This window comes from Chlamydotis macqueenii, chromosome 1 (assembly GCF_036417535.1).
Source record: "Chlamydotis macqueenii isolate bChlMac1 chromosome 1, bChlMac1.mat, whole genome shotgun sequence".
NCBI classification, from domain to species: Eukaryota; Metazoa; Chordata; class Aves; order Otidiformes; family Otididae; genus Chlamydotis; species Chlamydotis macqueenii.
Genome location: NC_141556.1, coordinates 201,621,755 through 201,647,767, shown reverse-complemented (window position 1 = coordinate 201,647,767; position 26,013 = coordinate 201,621,755). Strand labels below are relative to the sequence as shown.

At 37.1% G+C, this 26,013-nt stretch overlaps 1 protein-coding gene across 1 annotated transcript in view; it reads left to right on the top strand.

Moving 5' to 3' along the window:
* The window catches only part of ARHGAP42 (Rho GTPase activating protein 42), a 166,550-nt gene that overhangs the window by 22,536 nt on the left and 118,001 nt on the right, over positions 1 to 26,013 (top strand). Inside the window, exon 2 of the mRNA XM_086739604.1 lies at positions 16,212 to 16,307. Coding sequence (XP_086595730.1) covers positions 16,212 to 16,307 — 96 coding nt within the window. The remainder of the gene's footprint in view (positions 1 to 16,211; positions 16,308 to 26,013) is intronic.

Here is a 26,013-nt window from a genome sequence, read left to right as displayed (position 1 = left end):
TTAATAGGTAAGCTGTTACAACAGTCAGCAGGAGTCATTATGGTCTCTCTTGACAATGTGTAGATTGGGGGTCCCTAATTCAGAAACAGTTAACAAAACAGAATTTATTCTTCTGCAGAAACTTGTGTATTGCCCTGTGTGTCAGACACAAAGATATCTGTAAAACCATCTGGTTATTGGATAATTTTAAATGAAAATTAAAAAAAAATAAAACCTATTTAATGCTATGTTTTTCTCCTCTTGCAGCTGATATTTCAATGTGCTCTGTTTGCTTATGTCAAGGAAGCTAACATGAATGTTTTGGGAAGAAGGTGTTTTACTTGGCTACTGATGCAGTCTCTTGAGTAATTCAAAGATCAGAGGCTGTTCATTGATTCGTGTTTACTTACGTTTTCAACTGGAGATGAAACAGGATTGCAGTCAATACACATTGAGCGCTGAAAGGAGCATCCATTGCAGTTAAGCATTTTACATGCTCATCAAGTTTAAAAATACTGCATTTGGAAAGCAGCGTCCAAAATCCAGACTACCATGTTTGTGCTCTGTCAGTTTGGTTCATATTGCTTATTGCTCGTTGCAAACAACAAATGTTGCCTAGACTAACTGATTTTTATTTTTTTTTCCCCCTATGGAGAATTCCAGTTCCGTTTTAAAAAGAACTGATGATTTCAGAATTGCATCCAGTTACAGAATTTGTTTGATTTTAATCTTGTGAAGTTTGCTCATGTTTTTGTGAAAAGTACAACTTCATGGAAACGTTCCGACTTGTATTAAATGGAGGATAGAGAAGCCAATATGTTAAGTGCTGCTGTGCTTTTGAAATGGAATCTACAACTCCTTTAAGCTGCTTTTCATTGAGAAAAGGGAGAAGAGGATGTGCTGGAATGGAAATCCAGCCAACCAACAAACTGAGCCATGTGAAGCTTGTGCTCCAAGTGCAACTTCTTACAGTACCCTGGAGCGAAAATGATGTTATGGTGATGTCGGGGACATTCTACAGTCAGTCTTTGGATAAAAATACAGTCCTAGGGTTAAACACCAAATGTTGCTTTGTTGATACCTTAGTAACAAATAACTAGTTCAAGCTCGGAGTATTTTTATTTTTTTCTTCATCCTAGCAGCGAACTATTGACTTATTATTGACTTTTCCACTGTGTGTGGAAACAAGATGAGTGGATATTTTCCAAAAGTATTGTTATCGGCTATTCCAGTGTTGTTCTGTATCTTTCAAGAAGGAACTTTTCCCGTTTCTCTTGGAGAAAACTTATCTGGGCTTGCAGGCAAGCAAAGAAGCTCTCTTTTTTTTTTTTTTTTTCTCTCTTCAGTATTCCCCTGAATATTGATTCTTGAGTCTGAGATGTAATGAGATTAGATTAAAATCTAAGTGGAAATTAGTCTTAGTTAGTAGGAATTAACATGATTTTGCAAAAGAGAAGTAAAATTTTGCAGCACCTGAAAACTAATAGAAACATTTTATAAGCAAAACCCCTATATTAAAGGTATTCCAATTAAAAAACATCAGAGTTTAATTGCTGAAACCTTAATTGTTCTGTCCTGTTTTTCTTCCAGTCTTCTTTTCTTTTTTTTTTTTTTTTTTTTTTAAAGATGCTTCAACTAAAATTTAGCAAGTGACTGTTAAGTAAGCAAGCATGTTAGCATGTTAGTGTGTGGCGTGTTCCTCATTTTCATGGAGTCTGACTTGAAACAGATACAGTGCACTAACTGCTGCGGCTGAAGTAACTGGACCTTCTGTGGGGGCTACATTAAATGGATCAAAACAAGATTGTGTTGCATTTTTTTTTCTTGTTAATAAAATTAATGTTTTCTTCTCTCCTTTTAATATAAAACAATATTTTTAAAAATTATGTCCCCATGGCAGAAAAACGTTGCAGCTTTTGTGAGGACAAGGAAGTGTGAGGAGCTGCATTCTTTCCAGCTCTGGTTAGCATCTCCTGGTCTGAAGGAATGGCATGTGGAATAATGGGTGTGAAGCAGGGACCCACAAGGGTCTGCCTAATCACCGGTTCAGTGTGTGGCCTTAGGCAGTCTTGCTTTCAGCATCTCCATCTGTCAGATAAAGTAATGGTGCTGCATATGACATAAAATATACTTCTTTTACTGTCTTTCTAGACTTGGCTTGCATGAAGGCTGAGATAATTCTATGTTCATTACAGGATGTAGATGGTATGCAGTAAGCAATAGTGGGAGGAGAAAAGGAGAGAGCAATACTGAATTCTTAGGAAAAAAGTATGAATAGCTGTCCGCATAGTGACTGCCCTTGTGCTAAGAACTAAGTTAGGAAACGGGTGAAGCTTAAAGCTAGGAACTAAGTTAGGAAGAGGGTGAAGATAATATGTGCAAGCACAGAGTGTGGAAGTGTGTGAAGCTGTATAATCAGTCTTTATTTAAACCGTTTGGGCTTGGTAGCCCAAATCAACTTTTTTCAGCTATTTATTTATTAATGCAGTTATTTTTACTGTTAAAAGTTAGACTTAGCATACCTCATAGCACAAATCACTAAAGTTCTTGCTGGAAGAATTACAGCCTTGTAATATGACTAAAGGCATAGTGGTCCACCTCCTCTGACTCTGAAGCAGTTAAAGATGATCCAGCCTCCAGCTACCCATCATCACTCATCCCCTGGAGAACATCTCCCATGGTTCAGCTAGCAAGATAGAACGTCTTCATGATCCTTAATTTTGCAGCATTAACTCAGCTCCTCCTCCTTCTTTGTTGTCTGCTAAAATAGGTCACCTAGATAGGTGTCTAAAGAGTGCTTATTCATAGTGTGTTTTGGTTCATCCATGACAGTGATAACTCCTAGTAGCAAACAGTGATGATCAGCTAACGGTGTCTTGAGTCATTCAAGCTATTGCAAAATGTTCGCGTCCAGATCTTCCTACAAAGAGCATAAGAATGACCGTGCTGGGTTGGACCTGAGGCTTATCTGGTGTTATATCCTGTCTCCAGATACGAGTAAGTGCTGTGCTGTGAGTTGTGTTTTTTGCTCACGCACAGCGCTGCCTGCCTAGGGTAGAGAATAAGAGTAGGCAGAATGTAGTGATACTTCTGTTGCCTCTGGTGGTTTGGGGCTTGAAGATTTCCTGAGCAAGGGGTTATGTCTTTAATAGCTCTCAGTGAATTTTTCTTCTGTGAACTCACCTAGTCCTTTCTTGAACCGGTATAAATTTTAAATATCCACAGCATCCAGTGACAGGGAGCTTCATGACTTAACTGTGCTTCTTACCAAAAAAAAAGCATCTTTGTTTCTTTGTTTTGACCTTGTTTCTTGCTATGTTAGATAACCTTTTGTTTTCACGTTGGAAGAGATAGCCACTGTTTCTGTGCGGCTTGTGATTTTTGCAGAACTTTTAAGGCTCCCCCATTGTCTTTTTCAGGCTGATGACTGTAAGTGTGTTTCTTTGAACAAGATACTCTTACCATGGTTTTCCTTTGCTTCGTTTCCCTGTACCTCTCCCGGGTATTTTGAGGTGGTGTCAAGGAGTAAGAAAAAATCTGTATGTACATAATGTTTAAATGCAGGTCTCTCGTGTTTTGATGGAGTGGCATTAATGATATCTCTGCGTCTGTTCCTTTTTCCAGATGTCAAATAATTACTAATATTTAATTTGTCTCTTGACCTGGCCCAAGTGTAGAGTATTAAAACAACATAGTTATTTATCTGTTTTAATGATGAGGTCTCAATTGTGAGTGATAATAGTTAGTTCAGAACTCATTACACATGCTGTAACATAAACACTGCTAGTACTAATGGATGGTAAGATTATTAATTAAAGGATATCACTCTGCCAGGAAGATAACAAGAGGATGTTGTCATATGTTCCTAAATCTTTACATGACAGGAAAGTAAAGCAATATTCCAGAGATTTTAAAGTTGAAAAAAAAACCAGTAGATGAAATATGTAGAAGCCTAGCTGGTCCTTCTTACAGGTTATTTGACTTAAGAAAAACTGGGCAGACTTCACTAGAAGAGAAGATCATTAAGAGTCCTTATTTTTTTCTGAGAAGTTGATTAAGTAAAAGAGTCCAATTAAATCAATGTGAGGGATATTTCTCTCTTTCCTGTAAAATACGCAAAGGCTGTTCTTTGAAATAGTTTTGTACATAGAGAGAAACTTTATATGATTACTGCTTCTTACGGGGTTTATTTTTTTTTCCCCTCTCTGGCTGAATGCAGTAAAACTGGAAAGTGCATAAGATACAAAAACTATTTCCTAACTGTTAAGGAAATAGTCCCATACAAACTGGAGTTAACTGCAGACTCCTTAGGAACATTTGATTCCTGAGCTATGCAAACAGGACCTCACCTGGTGAAACAGATTTGTAGTTGTGCGTTTCATTGTTTAAAAGCATATTTCGTTTGGCTACTTTTTCCCCACGTTATTAACATGTAGGTATTTAGGTAACAGATTTTTGAGTTTAGGACACTGCAAGTGATTGAATTTAAACCCTCAAAAATGTATCTTTAAGACTTTTAAGTGCTTTCATGGCTCTCATATCTGCATTTTCTGAATTCCTTTCATGTTTGGAAGGTAGAAGAGGATTTAACTAGCATATTAAGCCAGTTTGCTATATAAAACTGATGTGTTTGGTATCCATTCTCCCTAAGTAGTGAGAAGTAGCTATGTAGTGAATTGGCTCTATGGTAGACTGTCTGAGTGCAAGAAACTCCTTTAGGCCAAATTTGGTAAAGGCATTTACTGCCATTTAACTTAACTGGACAAAATCTTCCTTGATTTGAGGACTCAGTTCTGTCTTCCGTGTCTGGAAGTGCGTATCTGACTCTCTAAACAAATTACTTACATCTGTTTGTGTGTGTGTCTGGGTTAGGGAAAAAAACCCCACACAACCCTGTTATGTGCAAGTTCATGTGACTGTGATATTAGTTGTCTGATCAAAGGAATCTAATCAAGTGTTGTACTCCTGAGCTCTGAAAGCCCAAAAGAATTTCATATAGAAAGTGTTTCATTTCCTTTAAAGCAAACTGGTAGTATTTTTTTTTAATGGGCTAAATATACACATTTTAATTTTTTTCCTCTCTCCTCCTCCTTCTGTTCTTACAAAATATTTTACTTTGTTGCCCAAGTGCTGAAGACGTTGCCAGGAAGAAGGGTGAGCAAAGCTTCTGTTTCCCATGACCCTCAACTCTAATGTTGTTCCAAGAGCTCACTACTTACAAATGCCTGATAACTGCTTTCATTCCTTGCATCCCTCCCCCGCCGTCCAGCACAGACCAATGTGACCCATCCTCCTTTGAGCAGCTCTCTTCACAGAATACTTCATGTAGAAATCATGGCACATAAAAGCATTTGAAGATATATTGCAGGAATCTTTACAGTGAGAGATCTACATGATAATTGCTGTAGTCTGTTATTTTTGGTTTTTGTAGAAGCATTTTCTTAATAGCTCCCTGTTCATACCAGAACTGACTAACTCAATTTTTTTTTTTTTTTTTTTTTTTTTCTCCTGGGTACATATTTGGGTAGGGGTTGTAGTGGGGAAACTGCATCTCATTCTACATGTACACGTATGCAGCACAGAACTGGCAGAACTGATCTTGCCCAAATTGTTGTCAGAACTGTGGCTCCTTATGTGTTATATGCATTACAACATGCGTTACAACATAAGCTTTAATTATATTGTGAAATTATATTATAATATATTGCTTTGTGTTTCACTGTCTGTAAGTATATGCATTTTTAAAACCATCTCTGAATGCATGGTAAGATTAAGAACAGAGGAAAATGTGTATTTTAAAGTACTACTACAAGACCATCTGCTGTGCCATTACCTTGCATTGCACTAGAAATCTGGGAATTCCCATGTTTTTTCTGGCAACTCCTTGGTTGCCAGACAGGAAGTCACTCTGCTTTTTCAAGCTCTAGAAGCATCTGCTCTTAGTTTTTCTGTCCTTTTTTTTTTGTGGTGCTTCTCTGCCTGCTCTCTGCTTGCCATCTCTGGGATGTTCAGGAGTGAGAAATGACGCAGCAAGCCTGATAAACTGTTTCAGCGAAAGAGACTGAGGGGGAAGACCGGCATGTGGACCCAGCTCCTTGGAGCAGGCTGACACTGTTCTGGGAAATAAATGTCCATGGGGTGGAGGAAGAATGCAGAATATCATAAAAGAGCATTTAAAATCCCCAGAAGGAGCCAGAGAATGTATGTTGAGGGTCAAAGCAAAATTATAGGAAGAAAGTTTAGGAACCTGGGATGGACAACGGAGTGGTAGAAAACTATGCAGAAGTTTAAGTAAAATGATATAGAAGAAAATATGAAAAAGAAACAAAAAAAAAAAAAGGAAAAAAAGTGATGGGGAAAAGTTAACATATTCTAGCTTTTTACAGTCCTTTAGGATTTCTATATGATCTTATACTAAGGAAGCTGCTTTACATTTTTGCTCATTCAAATGACCATTGAAGCAAACCTTAAATGAATTCTATTTGAAAAAGGGAGAAAAACTGGCATGTATGTAGTGTTTGATGTTGACCAAGCAGTTCCACATGGCTTTATGTCCTTCAGTTGGATACCTTAGATACTATCTACGTTAGTACTATAGACATCTGAAAGATGTTGTTCACTTGCGACTGAGATTTTAGAGCAGCCTGAGTTGCACCAACTTGAGATGCTGTACAAGGCTCTCAATGTTAATATCCTTTTGTAGTATGAGAATTAGTGTGTGACGAAGATTGCGTGGTCAAAGGGTTCGTCATGTGGCTCAGCTACAACATCTTGTATGCCACCATGACCTGGACTCTTTTGGTGTATGTATTAAGCTGGAGACCAGCAAAGTGCATCCTCTCTGGAAAACGTAGCAAAACGTACTGGAAGGCAGTAGGCTTAGGAAAAGTGGTATACAGCCCTCAAGTGAAGTAAGGAACTTGAATGTCAGATAAATCTTTAAACAAGAAGGAGGGTAAGGAGTGATTATTTACTGTATGTTGTATGAGATATAATCTTAGCTTCTTCTCAGGTATGTTTCATCTGCTTTACCGAGTGGTTAAAACTTAGGCTAAAGAGTTGGTATCTTCCTGATACAGAATGATGGAATAGTTTTATCAACGGACACAAGGAAAATATTGGAAGAGTGTGGGTGAATGAGTACTGCTTTTCAATTATTTGAGAATGGAAAAAAAAGCAGGGAAACGTGCTTGTTTACAAATATATATTCTTCTCTAACACAAAAGAAATACTGGAATATTCCAGTACTGGAAATACTGGAATCTTTACTGTGGATCTTGGCCAAAAAGCTTACTGAATGAAATTAAGCGTATCTGTGAAACTTACATTATCTAGAAATGTTTTGGTTGACTGTAATTTAGAAAAATATAATAATATACTAGAAGTAGTACTAAGTTATACCCTGCAGCGAATCTTTATAATTTCAAAAGTAAAATGAAACCAAATACTTTCTGAAACTTGTAGCCATATTTTTGGAAAATATTCAAAAAATTGCACTTGACTTCAAAGGAAAACGTCGTGTTCTGGTTTTAACCATGTGATTAGTCACTTTTAGAGGTTTTATTGTTGCATTAATTCTTTGAATGTGGTTTGATGATTGGAAAGTTTAGACTGTAGTAATTCCCTGCATAGTCAGTCTGTTTTCTAATCAAATGCAGTGGTATTGTTGAACAGTCTTTTAAACTGAAATATTGAGAGAAAAAATTTTGTAGCAATGAGGTAGTGAGAAATAAAATACAAGAATATGGGAATATTGAAACAAAATAAAACTACACCACTTAATATAGCAAAAAAGAGCTATGAAGCTATATAGGTGCCTTAACTTTACAGAAGCAGATGCGCAGTACATACTGCACAGTGTCCTCCCCGTTGATGGTTCTAGGGCTTACATTTTTAGTAGCATTTTAATTCGTTCATGTATTTATAACTATGCAAAGTCAAAATGAGTTAGTTGTTGTATAGGTGTTTACATCTTTTACATACTACACTAAAATTCACTTCTTTCTGTTCTTCTAATTATGTGAATAAGGTTAGGTTTCCACATCTACAAAGTGAGTTGGGGTAAGGAGAGGAATAGCGAAAAGAGGGAGGAATGGAATATTACCAACATTGTCTTTGGACTGTATGACATTATTTGGTTCAACAGTTATGTTTCTGGGGAGTTTTAGAATAATTTTATCAAGTAAGCAAGCAAATGCGGAGTAAAAAAATCCCCTCATTAAAAATCAGAGTTCTGTTCTTGGGGTGCCTTCTTCAAGAATGTGTTGGATTTAATGTTTAACCATAGAGAAATATGTAGAATATCCGAAGTACTGTAGAAGTTTCTAACATAAGGAAGCTGGGAATTAAAAATGTTGGTGTGAATAGCTATGAAGTTTGTAGAAGATATGGACTTTTCAATAGCTCTTGCATCATAGTGTTAGGAAAGTGGGGACTTTGTTGCATTTGATCAAGGGGATTTCCCAGTGCTTACTAGAATGAGAAAGTAAATTGTGCTCTTTTCTCATGGAAACATTAGTGAGTAAGAAAGCGACACTGAAAAATTTCAAGCTGCTATAGTGCTTTATTTAATCCCAGAGGAATGTAGCAATGCATAGGCTGCATGTTGACATATTCAGCTGATGTGCTTTCCCCAGAGATGATGAGAAAGAAATTAGCTTCCCTGAAATTAAGAGCAAAACATTGAGCCTAAGGTGGAAAAGTAATGTGGGATTGTTGGGGTAGGGGGTTGTTTATTTTAGTTGCTTATTATTGTTCCATGAATAGCAAGTTGGCAAAGAATATACACCAGTGAAGCTAGCAAATAAAGAGGATAAAGAGTTCATTGATAGCAACAATGAAAGACTATGTCAATATAGAGCAATGGCCCTTGTGCTGCAAAATTTTTGGCACTGGGCGCTGGATTCTGTATTCCCTTGTGGTCTTTTCTTCTGCCTTCTTTAGAAGGCATTATGGCAAGCAGCCAGCATTAGCTCTGTCTGCTTCTGCAGATAGCCTCTCCTCTGTGCCAACTTACCCTGTGTTTTGCCAAATTAAATTATTCTGCTGAAATTTGGAAAAAATGTGATCACTCATAAGAGGAGAGTTTTGATTTTTCTGGTTTTTTTTTTGTTTTTTTTTTTTTTTTAATTTGTCATCTTCCCCCCCCCCCCCCCCCCCCCCCCGACAAACCAAAAAGTTAATTTGATCCACAAATTAATTCAACTGGGCAGTGAAGAGTAACAAATGTGTGTATGTAAATAATTTCGTCAAATAGACTTATAAAAATAGAAGTGCCATGAACAATAGTTTGTGCAATGGTGTAGGCTATGAACCATGTGTGGTAGGAAAGACTCAGTATTGAAAGCCGTTTGAAACCGAAGATGGCAGAAGCTGTATCAGCTGACTGTACAGATTTTTGTGTGTGTTTAAAAGGCACGTGGGTGTGCATTTTAAAATGCTTTCTAAGTGTAGGTGATACGGGCATGCCCTTGTGTTATGGTGGTGATGTTTTATTAAGCTGGGGTTACCTGTTCTGTCAGCAAAACCCAGAATTATTTGTATGTGCAGTTGAGGGAATTAATTGCAGTAATGAGGTATGGCAACATCCCCATGCTCAGCATTGCTGCTTTGGGCTAGTTTGTAAATCCTTTACAGGTCCCCTTGTTTGTGCTGACCTGTTACCAAATACATTATGAAATGGGAAGATTTTCTGTATATGACAGTTACCTACAGCCATTGATTTTTCATTTATTATTCATTTGAAAGCAGTAGTGTGTGATGAGGAGTGGAAAGAGGAGAAAATTGGGGCGGGGAGCATTTTGGTGCTGTTTTATAAATTAAGACCAACAACTGTGAAGCTGGAATTTTTACTGAGAAAGCCCTTAAGGCAGAAAGAAATTTGAAATATAGTGGTGATATACGCAATCTTGTGTGATCACTGCTTTTAACTGCTTAATCATTCATACTGCCTAAATATAATTGTACTGCCAGCTGCTGTGTTTACAGTCTATGATGTGGAAAAAGATGTCCCACTGTGACATGTTCTAGTTACAATCAAATTGACTGTAGCAAACACAGAAGCTGTTGAAGTTCAGTGCTTCTCAATGGGGTGTTCTTGTTCCTCCAGCTTGTTTCTGGCTGTTGATATAGCTTGTCTCTGTGAAGCTCCTTCTCATACAGAATAACGAAACCAAGACAGTTCCCAGTTTATCTTCACAGTAAAGAAGCATGTCATGAAGTATTTAAGGAGATGTGTATCTCACAAGTATTTTTCTGGATAAGTAGTGTTTTACAGATTGGTATTTGTAATACTGAAAGCCCTTTTTTCACTTGTATGGGTTTTTAAATATTTCTGTGCTTCTCTCATTTGATGCAGTAAGAATGCAGCAAGTCATGCTCATAGCTGCTGTTTCACAATAATAATGTCTCTGTTATAAATCTACTTTTTCAAGTCTATAGATAACTGTCAAAAATTTTTGATAAGATGGGTGTTGATTATGAAATAAATCAAGAAGATAAATTTGTTTGTAAAGCAGTTAAAAAAACCCCACAACAATGACTCATTTTCAGATACTGAGGAGGAAAGGTAAATAAAATCTATAAATTATTTTCTGTGTTTAAGCATGCCATTTTATCAAGTCCTCTGGCAATATAGTTCAGGTTTTACTGTGTTTTATGCACATATTACAGCTCCTCAATGCTTGATTTTGTTAAGTAGCTTGGGTTTTAATAAACCTCTGTGTCAGTGCATGACCATCAGGCATGACATCGCAATGCATCTAGTCATATCTCGTAGAGGAATCAAACTGCCCAAAGGTTTGAAATGCTGGTGGTGACTGTACATGGTCTCCTTTCCAGTCTTCAACTGTCCTGAAATTCAGCTGACTGAAGAATTACCTCTGATACTCTGCCAGCTCAGCCATCGCCCCTTTGCTTCTACTGTCTTTGAAGCCCTACGGTAATAACTAGCTTTGTCAGATCACCAGATATGTTGCTGTTACTATTTTAGTCAAGGCGTCTGTTGTTTGAAGTCCCGTTTACTGCATTCCAGCTGGCGCTCAGGAGTTCACTTAGGCATGTTTAATCTTCTCACTAGGTTTCAACTGCTGTTTTTCTTTATTAGCCTGGTGAATGATACCAAGCTTTTCCGGGATGATTGACATCAGTTGTGAAGAGTATTGGTTGTTGGAACTCCATTTGTTAATGAAGTCATCTTTGCAAGCAAACAAATGGAAAGACTTTGGCTTTGATGTATTTGCTGAGAACAGTTTCTTGCAGGCTGTTACTAGGCTAGGGATGTGGGTCTTTTGCAAGTGCATCAAGTTTCTGCTTTTGGAGCTTGTTTGCCTCATGTTGAAAGCTTGGACTTTCTTTTGTTCTTCAGCCATCAAACTGGCAAAAGCAAGCAAACACCTTTCCACCCCAAACACAAAAATTGTTTGTGCTTACCAACTTGTAGAAATCTTGTCAGATTTCCTTATCTGTGGAACTGGAACCTTGCTGTGAAGGGCTGTGCCAAAACAGATATACTTGTTCTTTTGTTCTTCAGGTAATAGCATCCATTGCTTCATCACTTTGTTGCAATATATTATTCTCTCCTCCTCAAGACTCTGTATAAGAATTTATTTTATCATCTGTTTAACAAATCTAGGACAAGAAAACTGAAGAACAATTCTAGTAATACAAGGGACTGCATCATAGTTTTATTATCCTATATCCAGGATGTAAGGTCCTTTCTAAATCATAACATAAGTTAATATATTACAGTTCAAATTAAATCCTTTTCTTGGGCAATTTGAAACAAAGTGAATCTTAAATAAATGTGACTTCTAGGATAGTGCAGTGTTCTTGTCCATATTTTTGTTTGGTTAGTATGTATTAAGCAGATTGATCAAAAATATAAAACTTGAGGAAGAAGTACAATAGAATAACGTATTTCTGGATTTCTCTGTGACTTTCCTGAATGGATGATGGCTTTTATTATTCTTTCATTAGCATTATGATACTGATGGTTGTTACTACATATATCCATATTTAATACTGGTTTTATATTACTTTCTTGTGGTTAAGCTGCAATTATCCTTTTATTGTTTCCGGTCACATTGTAGTAGTACTTCCTCTATCAGAGCTCCACAAAAAAAAATCTTGCTGGCCAGTTGACTTGATTCAACCCTTACTGAAACAGGCAACTCTGTCTCAGTTATCTCCTTCCACTGACTGTAAGTAGCATGTAGATGACTACTCTTGGCTATATGCCTCACTGCAAAACTGAGCTGAATCCTCCTTTGGAATTGGGGAAATCAGGGAACAAGATGTGCATGTGAGTTCTGTCAGAAAATAAATGTTAACAGAATAGCCAGTTAGAAATTCACCCCTCCGCCAGCTGAGGTATAACAGGGTGCATCTTCACTCTGCTGCTGGCACCCAGAGAGATTACGCTATTTGAGTGCCTGCAGAAGAGCAGGGACAACAACATTTGTGGAATCATTGAGACTTTTGAGCAGCATCCAGTCCTTCCCTGGATGATAGACTTATGTTGTCAGTCAGTAAAGCTGATAAGGTTTTTATAGTAGCTTAAAAGATCAATTGACTCTGCTGAAAAGAGAATTTCTGTCTTGGGCTAAGTGAAATATCCTAGTGCGTGTGGACTCTGCGAAAAGAGGGACATGACTATCAAGATGTACATGCTGGAAGCTGAGTAAGAGTGACTTTTGTAATGCCACATAGCTTGTGGATGTTTGGTGTGATGATTTACCTTTCTATGTCTAGAAGGAGCAGGATGTATTCGGGTCTCTCAATGGTATTAAGACTCTGGGATGTAGAGTGATAAATAACATCTTATAAAGCTAGACGAGGTCTCTGCTCTTCTTATTTTTTGTCTAGACAAGATAAGATGGTAGTGATACTGTTTGCCTCTTACTGATTGAAGAGGCAGTTGCTCTTAAATCTGATTTAGTTCAGTTTTGAATCTTTGTATCTCTTAAAGGAGGTCTGCTTATTGCACAACTTGTCCTTTCTGTGCCCAGGTGAATTTTGTGATCAAGCAAAGTGATGATGCTCCTAAGAAAGAGGTTAATAAATATTACTAATTGTACCGCTTGGTCCAATGTTGGTGGTTCAACTGCTGTGTTGAGCTGTGAGTTCTTACAGAGTAACTCCTATTACAGCCTCTAGGAAGCTGTCCAAGTAAGCTGGAATTTTCTGTAGAATAATATTTTTTTTTTTTTTATATTTTCAGGTAAAATTAACTTTGTACAGAACCTATAAGTTAGTGTTACGGGAAACATCTGACCTTGGAACTTCATTTTACTCCTTGCTACACTGAACAGCTTTAACCTTAGTATATCTCCTAGTACTTTCAAGCTATTAGATTAGGTCTCATATAGAGGCAGAAATCTCCAAATGGTATCTTTCTGGATGGCTTTATCAAGTTATCTAATGAGCTCTGTAATTCTTACTACATTCTTCGTACCTACTATTTCTGAGTTAGGTTAAATATGCCTCCTTCGGGTTCAAAATGTATAAGCGTTAACACTGTCTGATTGCTGACACAGAGAAACACAGATCAGCATCAATGTATGACTAATCCAGGATATAAAATGGAGACTCCACCTTGCATATTTTTATAATTTGTTTTCCTTTCCCTTGGCATTTGTTCCACTGAGCTCTGCATGTGGGGAAAAGTGATAGGGGAGAGTCCATAGTCCGTCATTTCCTTTCACATTCACGGAGATGCTGGTTATCGTGGGCAACTGTTAGATTGTCCAGAGGAAATAAATCTACATTGCTTTTAGTGATAGTTAATTTTTACATTTTGGTGTACTTGCAGTATAGAATCTTTGTCATTCAGTCACCTTAAAGATGTATTATCCCTTTAGGCATACATTGGTACGCAGCAATTTTATTGAAGGGTTTAGGACTCAGTCTAGTAACTTGGTGAAAGAGCCAACAATAAAACTGCATTTCTTCCCTTTAAACTCAAAAGCATCGTGCTGTGAACAAATCAAGTTTACATCTTTCTAACAGCTGTAGAACAAACAGTTACTTAGATATCGAAGGTATATGCAGTATTTGCGTAAAACTGAGTGCTTCAGCTTAGAAAGATCTATTTTGTTTTCATGTATACAGACAATAGGAAACACTTTGTGTTTAGCGTCTGATTTGTTTATACATGTAATAATACAATTTTCATGTACAGAACAGTAGGAAATGTTCAAGAAGGATGCAGTAATTTTGTGTGTATCTTAATGGAACACACAGTATATTTTGGTAATGAGAGGATACTTCAGTGTCAGGAAATTACAGATGAATCCACTTGATAGCTAATTTCGTTACCAATGTCAGTATGCTGTGAAGGACAGTGTGTCTCACAGATAAAATAAGAATTTATATATCTAATTATGTGATGTGGATGTAAGGAAGCTTTATCATAGAATCACAGAATAGTGGAACACTGGCACAGGTTGCCCAGAAAGGTGGTGGAAGCCCCATCCCTGGAAACATTCAAGACCAGCTTGGACGAGGCTCTGAGCAACCTTATCTTATTGGAGATGTCCCTGCTTCTTGCAGGGGTGTTGGACTAGATGGCCTTTGAAGGCCCCTTCCAACCCACACCATTCTATGATTCTATGATAAACATACAGAATTCCTTACTAATACAAGAAAAAAATCTGTTCATATCTGTGTATGAGACTACTGATTCTCTTGCTGGACTGATGTACTCTATAGCTGCATGTGAAAATACAAAAGCAGCAGCCAGTGAGCAAATATAGGGATAGAGCAGAATTCTGGTAGGGATTCTGTTGCTTGGTAGTGGTTATTTTTAGTTAAAAAAAAAAATCAGTTATCTTACCATGTGAATTCTTATTTGGAGGTGTTTGAGAGATTTCCAACCCTTATTTCATTTAGGATAGTGGAATGGTTTTTACTGTTGGAGATTGTTAGAATTTAAATAACGCTTTTTTCTTTGTATGTGTGTATCTTGATTTAGGTCGTTAAGCCAATTTTTGTATTTATATACTAGGTTTTATTTGTGCCAGGAAAAAGATTAGCCTTCTAATTTTGTGTCCAGCATTGAATAAATGAGTATTTGTGGATTTACAATAACAGAGAGTTAAGGAAATCACAGAATCATGAAATCGCTGAGCTTGGAAGGGGCCTATGGAGGTCATCTGGTCCAACCCTTCTGCTCAAGCAGGGCCACCTAGAGCCAGCTGCCCAGGACCATGTCCAGACAACTTTTGAACATCCTCAAGGATGGAGACAGACACGTGATGCTTTTGAAAGAGAATTTATTACTTGACTTTTGTTCATAACTTATCCTTACCATGACTTTTGATTAGATTTAGCAGATATCAGAATCTTAATTGCCAGTTTTCCTAGCTTCAAAATAGATACCATAGATATGTCCTCTAGGACATAGAGAAGCGTTGCTGGTTTTCTGGGCTTCTCTGGACTGGAAGCATTTTTAAGTCTTGACTGAGTTCATTTGTTGTCACATTCATCTCTGCATTTGCCATTGGTATACCTCAAAAAGAAAAGAACAGATTTAGGTGGTTACATCAATAGTCTATATTTACATTTTTGTTGTTGTTGTTGTTGGAGGGTGTACAATTCTAATGAACTTTTATCCTGTGGAATTTAGATTGCTTTTTGACATTTCTTTGGTCTGAAGGTCCACTCTGTAATTCAGTGAAAATAGTGCTCGTAATCCATGGACGACCTAGTTGACTGGCAAGCACTTGTGGTTTATTTTTTTTCCCTTCAATTTCTTTTTACAAAGCTTTTACATAACAGTGTGTAATGTTTTGTGTATTAGAATAGTTAGAATGTAGTTCTTCTGATAATACTTATGAAAGAAACTCTCATGAGCTTTTTTTTAATTTGCAAACTAATCTTCCAGTATTTTAAACAACAGCGGTCTACTTACATATGCAATTCAGCACTAGACATTCGTTTCTTGTACCAATTTATTATTTTTCAAGAAGTGTAACATTCTTCAGTTGTCAACATAATACATATATTAATGTTTGAAATCTGGCATTGGCATGTTTCATAGGTTTCTGGGATGCCTTGGGTACTTTGGCTTTGAAATGGTGATGGGGATTTTTGGAGTTACCAAAAAGGATACTAGAAAGGAAACTTTGCAAACAGAAAGAAAATGTTTCTTGCAGAAATACGTGAAACCCTGCTCCAGTGAAGTTATAGTGGAGTAAATCTGATTTTCTTTTTTTCTTTTTCTTGAATTTTAGATTTATCCATGGCAGTGCAAAAATTTTCACAGTCTTTACAAGATTTCCAGTTTGAGTGTATTGGAGATGCTGAAACTGATGATGAAATTAATATTGGTAAGTATTATCTGTGCTTTGCTTGCAGTAACATTTTGTATTGTTCCTTATATATTTAATATGATATCACTAATACAATGATGCAGTTAATTTTTTAATGGAGTATGTAACAAAAAGAAAATTTTCAGTAAGTATAAATCATGCAGGACTTTAAAAATACATGTTGAAAAACTATGTTTTAATGACATAGCCTGGTTCATTGCAAAGTGTTCAGCAGTACTTTGTCAACTGAGTCAACTGTGAATCTTCTAAATTCTGCTGCTATTTTTAATTTGTAACCAGTTTTCATTGGCATACTAAAAGGTAGGTAAATTTCCTATGAAATAGTATAGGTCTGCAAAAAACTCTTAAGTGCCTAGTAAGACACAGGAAGTATTTAAGGGTCTAAAACCAGGAATATGTTCTTTACAACTTGTGCATTCCTAAGTATATAGTTGTCTGAACTTTTGCCAGTAAAATTTACTAGCTGCTTAATGTTCTGCCTCTGCGCACGCCCAGAACTTCTGTATTTGCAGATCTGAACAGCTCAGCTTGCCTTGAACGTACACCTCTTTAATATCTTCAGTTTATTCTTCCCTCAGCAGACTAATTCTGGAACCGTTTCCAGGATTCAGAAACTCAGCCGCTCTTTACTGCAGGGGATTGCTGAGGTTGCTTTTGGACAGTAGCACAGCAGCTGGAGTTGCTCTAGTTGCTGTTGGTGAGAAACTTGGATTATAATCCATCTTCAGAATGACTAAGTTCAGTGTCCTGAGTCTTACATGACCCACATGTCTCTCCTGGAACTCTGTTAAAGAGTAGTTGCTTCTAAAGAGAAATAATTTGGCAGTACAAGAAAGGACCTAGGACTTAGTTGTTTTTTTTTTTTTTTTTTTTAAAGTCCTATGTAATACAGAGAGGAAACTCAGATTTAGACTTTTCCAAGCATATCTCTTATTATAATGTATTTTCAAGTTTCCTCTCCCTTCAATATTTCTCTTTTCCTGACTGAGTTACTAATCGTGGGACAAAAGGTCTGATTTGCTTGCTTTCACTGGCAAGGTTTGCCTCATCTTCACCCTACAACATTACGATAGTTAGGAGACTGTCATCGAAGATGGCTGGTGTTTGGTCACTGCCTTCCATTAACCTTTGGGCAGGGGGAGGCAGTTTGATTTTACTGAGTGGGAGTGAAACCACTGAGCTGCTTCTACTCAGATATAAAACCGCATACATTCATCAGGTGTATCAAACTTGAAAAGAGACAAAAAATGGATGGTGTGTATGTTCTCTTTGGTATCCCACATATTATTTCTTGGATGTTAAAATTAGCTTATTTTATGCATTCAAACTAAATCTACAGTATCTCAGTTCTATGTCTTAGATTTGGTCACTAACATTTTTAAAGATGTAAGGTTTTACATTTAAAATGAGGTGACTGAGGACAAAGACAACTTTCCTTTTACTTGTAACCTAAATGTAGCAAAGAAAAGACATTTTATTGTTTGGATATTAAACAGGCATTTAAAACTATTTAGGAAAAAAACAGTTCATGAAGGTTGACAGCTGATTTATTTCACTTGGAGCTTCAAAGAAGGGATTTCTAGCTTCTAAAGCACCCATTGCCTGATGGATTGTCATGTACATCAAAGGAGCTTATAAGAGTAAAAGGTAAACTGACAGAAATCAAATTCAGGTCTAACAGAGCTTGAATGATACTGTGTGCTTTCATAGGGTATTTGATCTCCCTAGAGCAGTGACCTAGAATTTGTTCATATCTTTAACATGCCCCAACAAGCTAGATGTTTGCTTATCATCAAAGACAGCTTTGTATAGATGAATCTTGCTCTCTGTGCCTCCTTCTGCCTTCACTTCCTTTTTTAAAGAATATCTACAACTGTGCAGGCCACTGGGAAGTTTTACTTCAGTCTGCAGTGATACTGACTTGGTAAGTTTTGTACAAAACCACCGTATATGTAGGGGCTTAATACAAGGACTACATTCTGAAGATTTTAAAATACATTCCTATTTCAAGCTTAGCATTGGAAATCCATCTTAATCCACCTTGGCACTGGAAATTCACACTCTGAAAAAGACGACTTCTGTCAGGGTGTGATTATTAAAAAAGAAAAATAAAATTCAATTTTGAAAAAAGGTAGAACTCAAGTGTTTTGTTTTTTTTTCTTTTTTTTTTTTTCCCCTTACCAATAATAAGTGTTCGTAACTGAGTTGATAGCTCCATGAACTTTTTTTTTTTTTGAGGCAATGCTAGAGTTGAAGGTCTCTTCAGTAACTAAGCGCAATGTAATTTTTTTTTTGCTGATCTAAGCTCCAATAACAGCATTCAGTTTTATTTGCATTTCCTGTAGCCTGTGCCTTTTTAGATGCTCTTTTTATACAACTCATCTATTCTAATAACTCCATTACACGAAATAGATGAGAAGTAGTTTTAGTTAACCTCCATGACACACTGTAATATAAACAGAATTATGATAGTGTTCTTCATATTTATTTTAATCCATCTGTTATTTAATCCAGTGATTTATTGGGGTTTTTTGTTTTATTTTAATTACTATCTTTGACTTCTGATTTTTATGATTTCTTACTTTTTATTTACAAATGTTTAATTCTTCCATAGAAGTGTTGTTCTTTGACAAAAATTCTACATGCATCTTTGTGGCTGTATAATGCATTTTAGGTATTTTTTCCATGTTGTTCCGAGTTACCCAGATTTATTTGTTTTGCCACTTTCAGATGTAACGTGCCTGGTTTAGAGTCAGATATTTTGTGCATGCGTTCTAAGCTATTTTCCTGGCTTTCTTGAATAAACAGATTGGCTTGTTCCTCAAATAATCTACAACTTGATTTTTTTTTTTAAACTGTGAACATCAAAGAATTCGTGCTATAAAAAGCCTTTTCACATTTTCACATATTTTCCAGCAGATTCAGTTTTGAAAAACTACTCCCCAGCTTTACTAGCTTTTCTCATGAAAAAATAAACAGCTAGCAACAATTGCCTGTGTTGTCTCTTCCTCTGTTTTGAAATGCACATGGCAGCATGTGATCTGCAGCAATGCAAGGACCATAATATTTGAAAGGGCCATATTAATTGATGGTAGAACATGGATATTAGCTCCACTTGCACGTGATTCAGCCAAGCTGTGATTTTTTTTCTGCCATCAAAAAGTTTATGCAGGAAGTGGCATCTTTAAAGCAAAAATAATATGATGAATGACAGTGAATCATTAATACTAGGAAGGCATAGTAATGACAGTTTGATCTAACTTACCCTTGCTCTAAGGAGTTTCTTCCCCCGTCTTAAAAACAGCTGTGCTTTCCTCAATCTGAAGTAGCCAAGACTTGACCACACTTTGCCATTTACTCTTTCAGATGTATCACGCTGTGCATAGTTACTCTCAGCTCCCTTTGCAATTAATATTTTGGATAAAGATTAAATACTTCAGATTGACAGTGAATTAATGTAAAGGAGGTCAGTCATTTGTCATGCCTAGTGAGAGTTTGGTGCAAAATAGATGCATGATTTTTACAAGTTTCAAACCTTCTAGGTAACATAGAATGTTATAAAGATAGGATAGATGCAGAAACTTTTTTTTTAATGAACAAGTGTCTTTATCCTCAATATACACTGTGCAGGCATAAATTTTGCACCCATAAATTCTTTAGTATTATCCAGCTTGTGTCACCTGATTCTTTCCCCAGGAGTCTCCCTGTTTTTATTCTCTTTTCTTCTGTTTGTGTTATCTGGATTGTGGCTGATACAGACAAAAATAATAAACATTATTATTTAGCTCAATGGAATTCTGTCTTGTTTCTTTAACAAGTTCTTGTCTGTTTTGTATTATGGCTAATTATACATCAGTGAGATTTAGTATCAGCAGTATCACTCCTCAGAATTAAAAGAAACCAAGACAAATAAATACATTCTGGTATTCTGGCATTTTACTTCAGTATCTGTTTTTTTTTTTTTTTTTTTTTAATTAGTGTGTGCTACTTAGTACTGAAAAGTATATGTATTTCACTCTATCACTGCTGGTTTTGCTTTTTTTTTTTTTTCTCCCTGAAGAGAATCATATTATGACAGATATTTCAGGTAGCATCAGATTCTTGATTTAGGAATGTAATACAATTATGTTTATCTATGAAATAATTATTAACGGAGCCACAAGGAATAGGTCAGAAGTTCTAAAATGTACCATCTTTCCTTGTGGGAACTGAATTCTCTTCTTGCTGCTAGCAATCAGTTGTGACTCATGTGATCTTTGCTGACTCACACATCAAGTTGTTCCTGGGATTATTAAAACTGCTGGTAACTACCCATCTACAGAACTCTTAACTCATCCTAGGCAATTATGTTGTATAGAGCAGTTAGTTTCAAGATGAACTGTGAAAAGTCAACTAATATGTACTGAGGAAAAAGGAAAAAAAAAAAAAACACAACAAAAAAACATTAACAGTAGTTATTTGTTAGACTCCGCTGCTGTGATCTTAAGGCTCTCTTGTTTGAGTTGAGCAGGGACGCCAGAAGCTCAGTCGTCTTTTTTTCTTGTACTGGACATCCACATGCACAGTGCTTTGAGTTAGCAGCTGCTCTGCCCTCTTGGAGAGCATGTCAGTAGAACAAGCATCCTCTCATTCAAAACAGCAAGTAGATCTGTCCTGGGGAGTTAGTGTATAAAACTACACAAATAAGAGAAAAAAATGAGAAAGTTTCCCCCTCTCGTCCCTTGAAATGATGTAAAAGGTTAATTGGCCTTAAGAGGTGCCCAGTTCCATTTTCTACTGCTACAAACTGCACATGCAATGCTCTATTAAAATGAAAACAAAACAAAACAACCAAAAAAAAGAGACTCTGTCGGAGCTTTATGCCTACTTAAAGTTGTGGAGGAAAATCTTGACAAATCAGTTTGTGGACATTGCAGTATCCAAGTTAGGAGGCTCTCTTTTGGAGCCACTCGGAGGCAAATCAGGAATCTCCGAAGGCAGTTGTCAGGCTAGTCACTATTTCAAGCCACTGTCTCCATTATTTGTGATGTGCAATGGCTTCTTGAATTTGCATGGCTGTTTTGGAATTATTTATTAAATGCCATTGAGCCGCCTGTGGTCTGAATTACTTGGATATCTTACAGGTTATCTCCTTAATCACTTGAGGTTAGCTTTGATGTTCAAGAAAGTTCTTTTTAGGGTTAATATTCTACCTACTTTGCACATAATTCCCTTTCATAACCAGGTTTCTGAATGGAATTACCACATAATTACCAAATACCAAAATGAATTCCAGAGGCTCAGGTCTACTACTGCCTTATCCAAACCAAGGGAAGAGGAGGATCTTGCCACCACCTTAAGGGTAGAGTTGTGGGGGTGGATTTTTTTAGCATAGGCATCATCACAATAACTTTTGTAGTGCTTGAGTTTGTTGACCTTGTGGAACATATTAGAGACAAGCGTATTTACAAAAGGCAGGGTTTTTTTTAGATGGGTGGGGAAGGGTTGAGTCCTGAATTAGCATAGAAAGCTATTTGTGACTGAAAATGAATTTGCATAGAAAGATTGTATGCTGTTTTTCCACAGTAATTGCCTCCCTAGGTTTGCCAGCTCTTTTTCCTCCAGTTGGAAGAATGAGTTTTAAGATTAACATTTTAGGTGACCTTCAAAGTAACTTTGTATAAGCTACTTGTAAGACCTGAATCATAGGACAGAGTTCTGTGGTACTCCTGTTGGACTATTTTTATCTACAAAAGTTAAACAGTAACAAATTATGGGAGGAACTCAGCATAATCAGGGTGTGAAATACCTAAAGTATTTGTTTAAAATCTGTTCCTACCATTATTCTTTTTTTTTTTTATCCCTGTTGCATATTTAAACAAATGCCACCTGTTTCCGGAACACTATTGTTTTATGACTGCAAGAAATCAGTGATTTTATGCTAGTGCTCCGATCCCATAGAGACTTCAAAACAGCATCTGCACCAGAAAGAGACTGTTGGTATTCTGTTGGCCCAACCCAGAGCTCTTGTCCTTGCTGTGGAAGGTCAAATGAGGCTGACAAAGCAGGAAATAAAATAATATTATAACAGGTCTTTATCTGTGTAGGAGGAAAAGTTAAAATAAGATCAACAATACAGGCCTTGTTTTTTCATTCTTCTCCAAGATACGTATCAGAAGGTTGTTAGAATTTGCATGCTCCAATCCCCTTTACCTTAAGATGCATATTGGAAAAATCAGATTGGAGTGGCTGATGTAGTTACTGCTCTTCCTGTCTGTCCTACCCTCCTTCTGTGGCAGGAGTAGCTGGATGTGAAATAGGAGATCTCCTGAGTCACTACAGTTTACATTTTGGTGTGCTAAGGGAGTCTAAAATTCATGTGAGTTCATTTCATTATATTGGACTGCAAACTGTGGTGTCTCAGACTGCCACTTGCCCTGGAGCTCATGCTGTTTAGAGAAAGAGGTTGAGGCAGGCAATGAAGAGCAGTAGCTTTGGTTGTCTGGGTGCATTCTGCTAAGGAGATTAAATAAGTCAGTGTTTTGAGTAGACAAGTTCATGCCGCTCAGGGATCAAGATGAAGTATCTGTTGTTACCCTCATTAATAGTTTGATATTCTGGACTCTTATAGATGCATTCTACTTTCTACTTCGTTGTCCTCATTCCATACCTTCAACATACCTCTTCTTCCCTCCTTCATCACTTAGCTCTGTTGTTTCTACAGTTGGGTATCACAGTGGAAGTATGAATGCCTGTGGGGAGACAATCTGAGGACTAGAGAATTGCCTTACAGAGTTGATTTGAAAATAACTGGTAGGTACTGTTGCTGCATATAATACACTTCTAATAAAAAAGTATAGTGCTTTAGAGTTGTCAAGTTAGTATACCTCTTGAGCAATAGGCACTTGTTTTCAAAAACAGGTAGTGGTTTGATCAGCTCAGCTTTGAGATATTAGTCTTTAGGTTTGAGCAAATAAGATGAAGGATTTGTACTTTTTAAAATCAAAATCCTTAGTAGAAATTAGTGTTTTAAGCACAGGTAGTCCTTGATTCCTTTGTAGGTATAAATTCAACAAAGCAATTGTGGCAAACCTGTCATTTGTTGAAGTATTTGGTGGTATTTTTCCTAATTAACGTGTTTCACCATTCCAGTAATAAATGCACTAAGTTTTACAGATCAGAAAAACAGTATTAATGACTCTCAGCTGCATTCTGAATACACTACTTTTCCTTCCGCTATTTCAGCACCCACGAAGACCCACAGACAGGTAAGGTTTGTACAGCTGGAAAGATTGAAATACCAGGTTATTTCCCTTCATTTAAAATATGGATGTGCCTCTAAAGAACTGAGGATTGGCAAGCCTAAAATGTAGTAATAATTACTTCTAACTCCTTTGTTTATGGAATGCTAGAACTGAATATTACTTTAGCAGCTTAATGTGTTGTATGTTGCCCAGTGGTTATTTCCCGCATTGTCTTGTTATTCAGCTGTTCAAAACACTTGAGCATGAAGTAGCAATTGCTTTCTTAGAATGAAAGATTTGTATTCATAGTCAATTTATATGGTGATCCTTTCTAGTGGGACTGGGGGAGGTGAGCAAAGGAAAGTAGGAGAGGATTGAAAGAATCTCTGATTTAACCAGAATCCACCTTTGATCTTATCTACTTATGAATATTCCATGGTTTTTAAAGCTGTTTTTCCCTGTCAGGCGGTGGATATCAGTGGGTATCTGTTGAAGTCTGAGCTGTCAAAGGTTAATGGCTAATTTAGTTAAGGTAAAGATTAATTGGATTAAATGGACTTTTACAGTATAGGAAGTTATGCTGTTAGTTTCAATGGGCACCAGTTCAAGCTGCGAGGGTTTCAAAGTAGGTCTCCAGAAACACTTGAAAATCACTTCATAGCTGTTGGACGAAAGATAATATGTTGGCTGTTGTTCACCATAACCCTCTGAGCTATGGAGCTCAGCTCCAGGACTGCTGTGCATGTGGCTCCATCAGGTGGAAACACAGGCTGATTTCTCTTTGACAGATACAGTAATTTTAAACCTTATTTTGTGGTGGCATAGAGATGCAGTGTTTCTTAATGACTACTTGTCTAAAAAAGTTATCTCTTTATTCTATGAGAACATGGTGAAAATAGAAGATTTGTTGTGGCTAGTCCCAAAAGCCTCCACCCCTTCACAGCATCGTAGAAGGAAGGAGAGAGACAAGAAAAGTGATCTACTAATTTATGGAAGGATTTTGATATAGTGTTCTGTGAGAGCAAGTGACTACTTGGGAGATCCATTCAATCCCATGTTCCTAACAAAATGGAAGAAATTACTTAGATGATACAAAATTTTTCTACTATCACTTCAGAATGTCACATTTTGGGAGAGGTGCGATAGACTAGTAGACTCTAGAGTGGGCTTTTCCTACCACAGCTCTGCTAGTGTTGCATTGAAAATTGTGTTGAAGAATTCATGCTGCAGAAGATAATTCAATGTGGAAATTTATCTATATATTTTCAAAATATTTGCTGCTTTTATAATCAGTAGAACACTAACACAGGGTAGATATATTGCAGCTGTTTTATTTAGTGACACGTTAGAAGTGTGATGCTGGTATTTGAATATTTGTTTGGTGTGGGTGTGTTTTGGTTTTGTTTCTGCTAAAATACTGTGGGATAAACAGCCATTGCAAATGTTAAGAGTCTTTCAGACTCTAGGAAACATTTTGTCTTTGCTTGATCCATTTAGAATTTTCTACTTGCATTTGCTTTGTGAGGTTCTGCATGAGTAGGGCACGACAATTTAGAGATATTAAGTCAAGTAATTGGATTTAATTAAGTTGTATAACATTGCATGGCTTAAGGTTATCTCTCCAAGTATTGTGTTTGACAAGTGCTGACAGTGGATCTGGAAATTCTAGATAACCTGACTTTCTTACAGGTCTTAGTTTGCATATAAGCATGTAGCGGTTTTTTGTAGATTTTTATTGAAAAGGAGTGGAGTAGAAAGTGTAAATGTTGTTTTAATTTTTCTACAAGGCTTATATTTGTTCGTTTAAATATTTTTGACACAATAGCTACTTTTTAGAATCAGAGAATAGTTTGAGTTGGGAGAGACCTTTTAAGGTCATCTAGTCCAACCCCCCTGCAAGAAGCAGGGACATCCCCAACTAGATCAGGTTGCCCAGAGCCTCATCTGACCTGGTCTTGAATGTTTCCAGGGATGGGGCATTCACCACCTCTCCGGGCAACCAGTGCCGGTGTTTCACCACGCTCAGTGTAAAAAAATTTTTCCTGATATCTAATCTGAATCTACCTCCCTCTATTTTAAAACCATTACCCCTCATGCTATCACAACAGGCCCTGCTGAACAGTTTCTCCCTGTCTTTCCTATAAGCCCTCTTTAGGTACTGGAAGGCCACTATAAGGTCTCCCTGAAGCCTTCTCCAGGCTGAACAGCCCCAACTCTCTCAGCCTGTCCTCGTAGAAGGAGGTGCTTCAGCCCTCTGATCATCTTTGTGGCCCTCCTCTGGACCCTTTCCAACTGGTCCATGTCCTTCTTATGTTGGGGGCTCCAGAGCTGGACACAGTACTCCAGGTGGGGTCTCACCAGAGCAGAGTAGAGGGGGAGAATCACCTCCCTCGACCTGCTGGCCATGCTCCTTTTGATGCAGCCCCGGACATGGTTGGCTTTCTAGGCTTCAAGTGCACATTGCCTGCTCATGTTTAGCT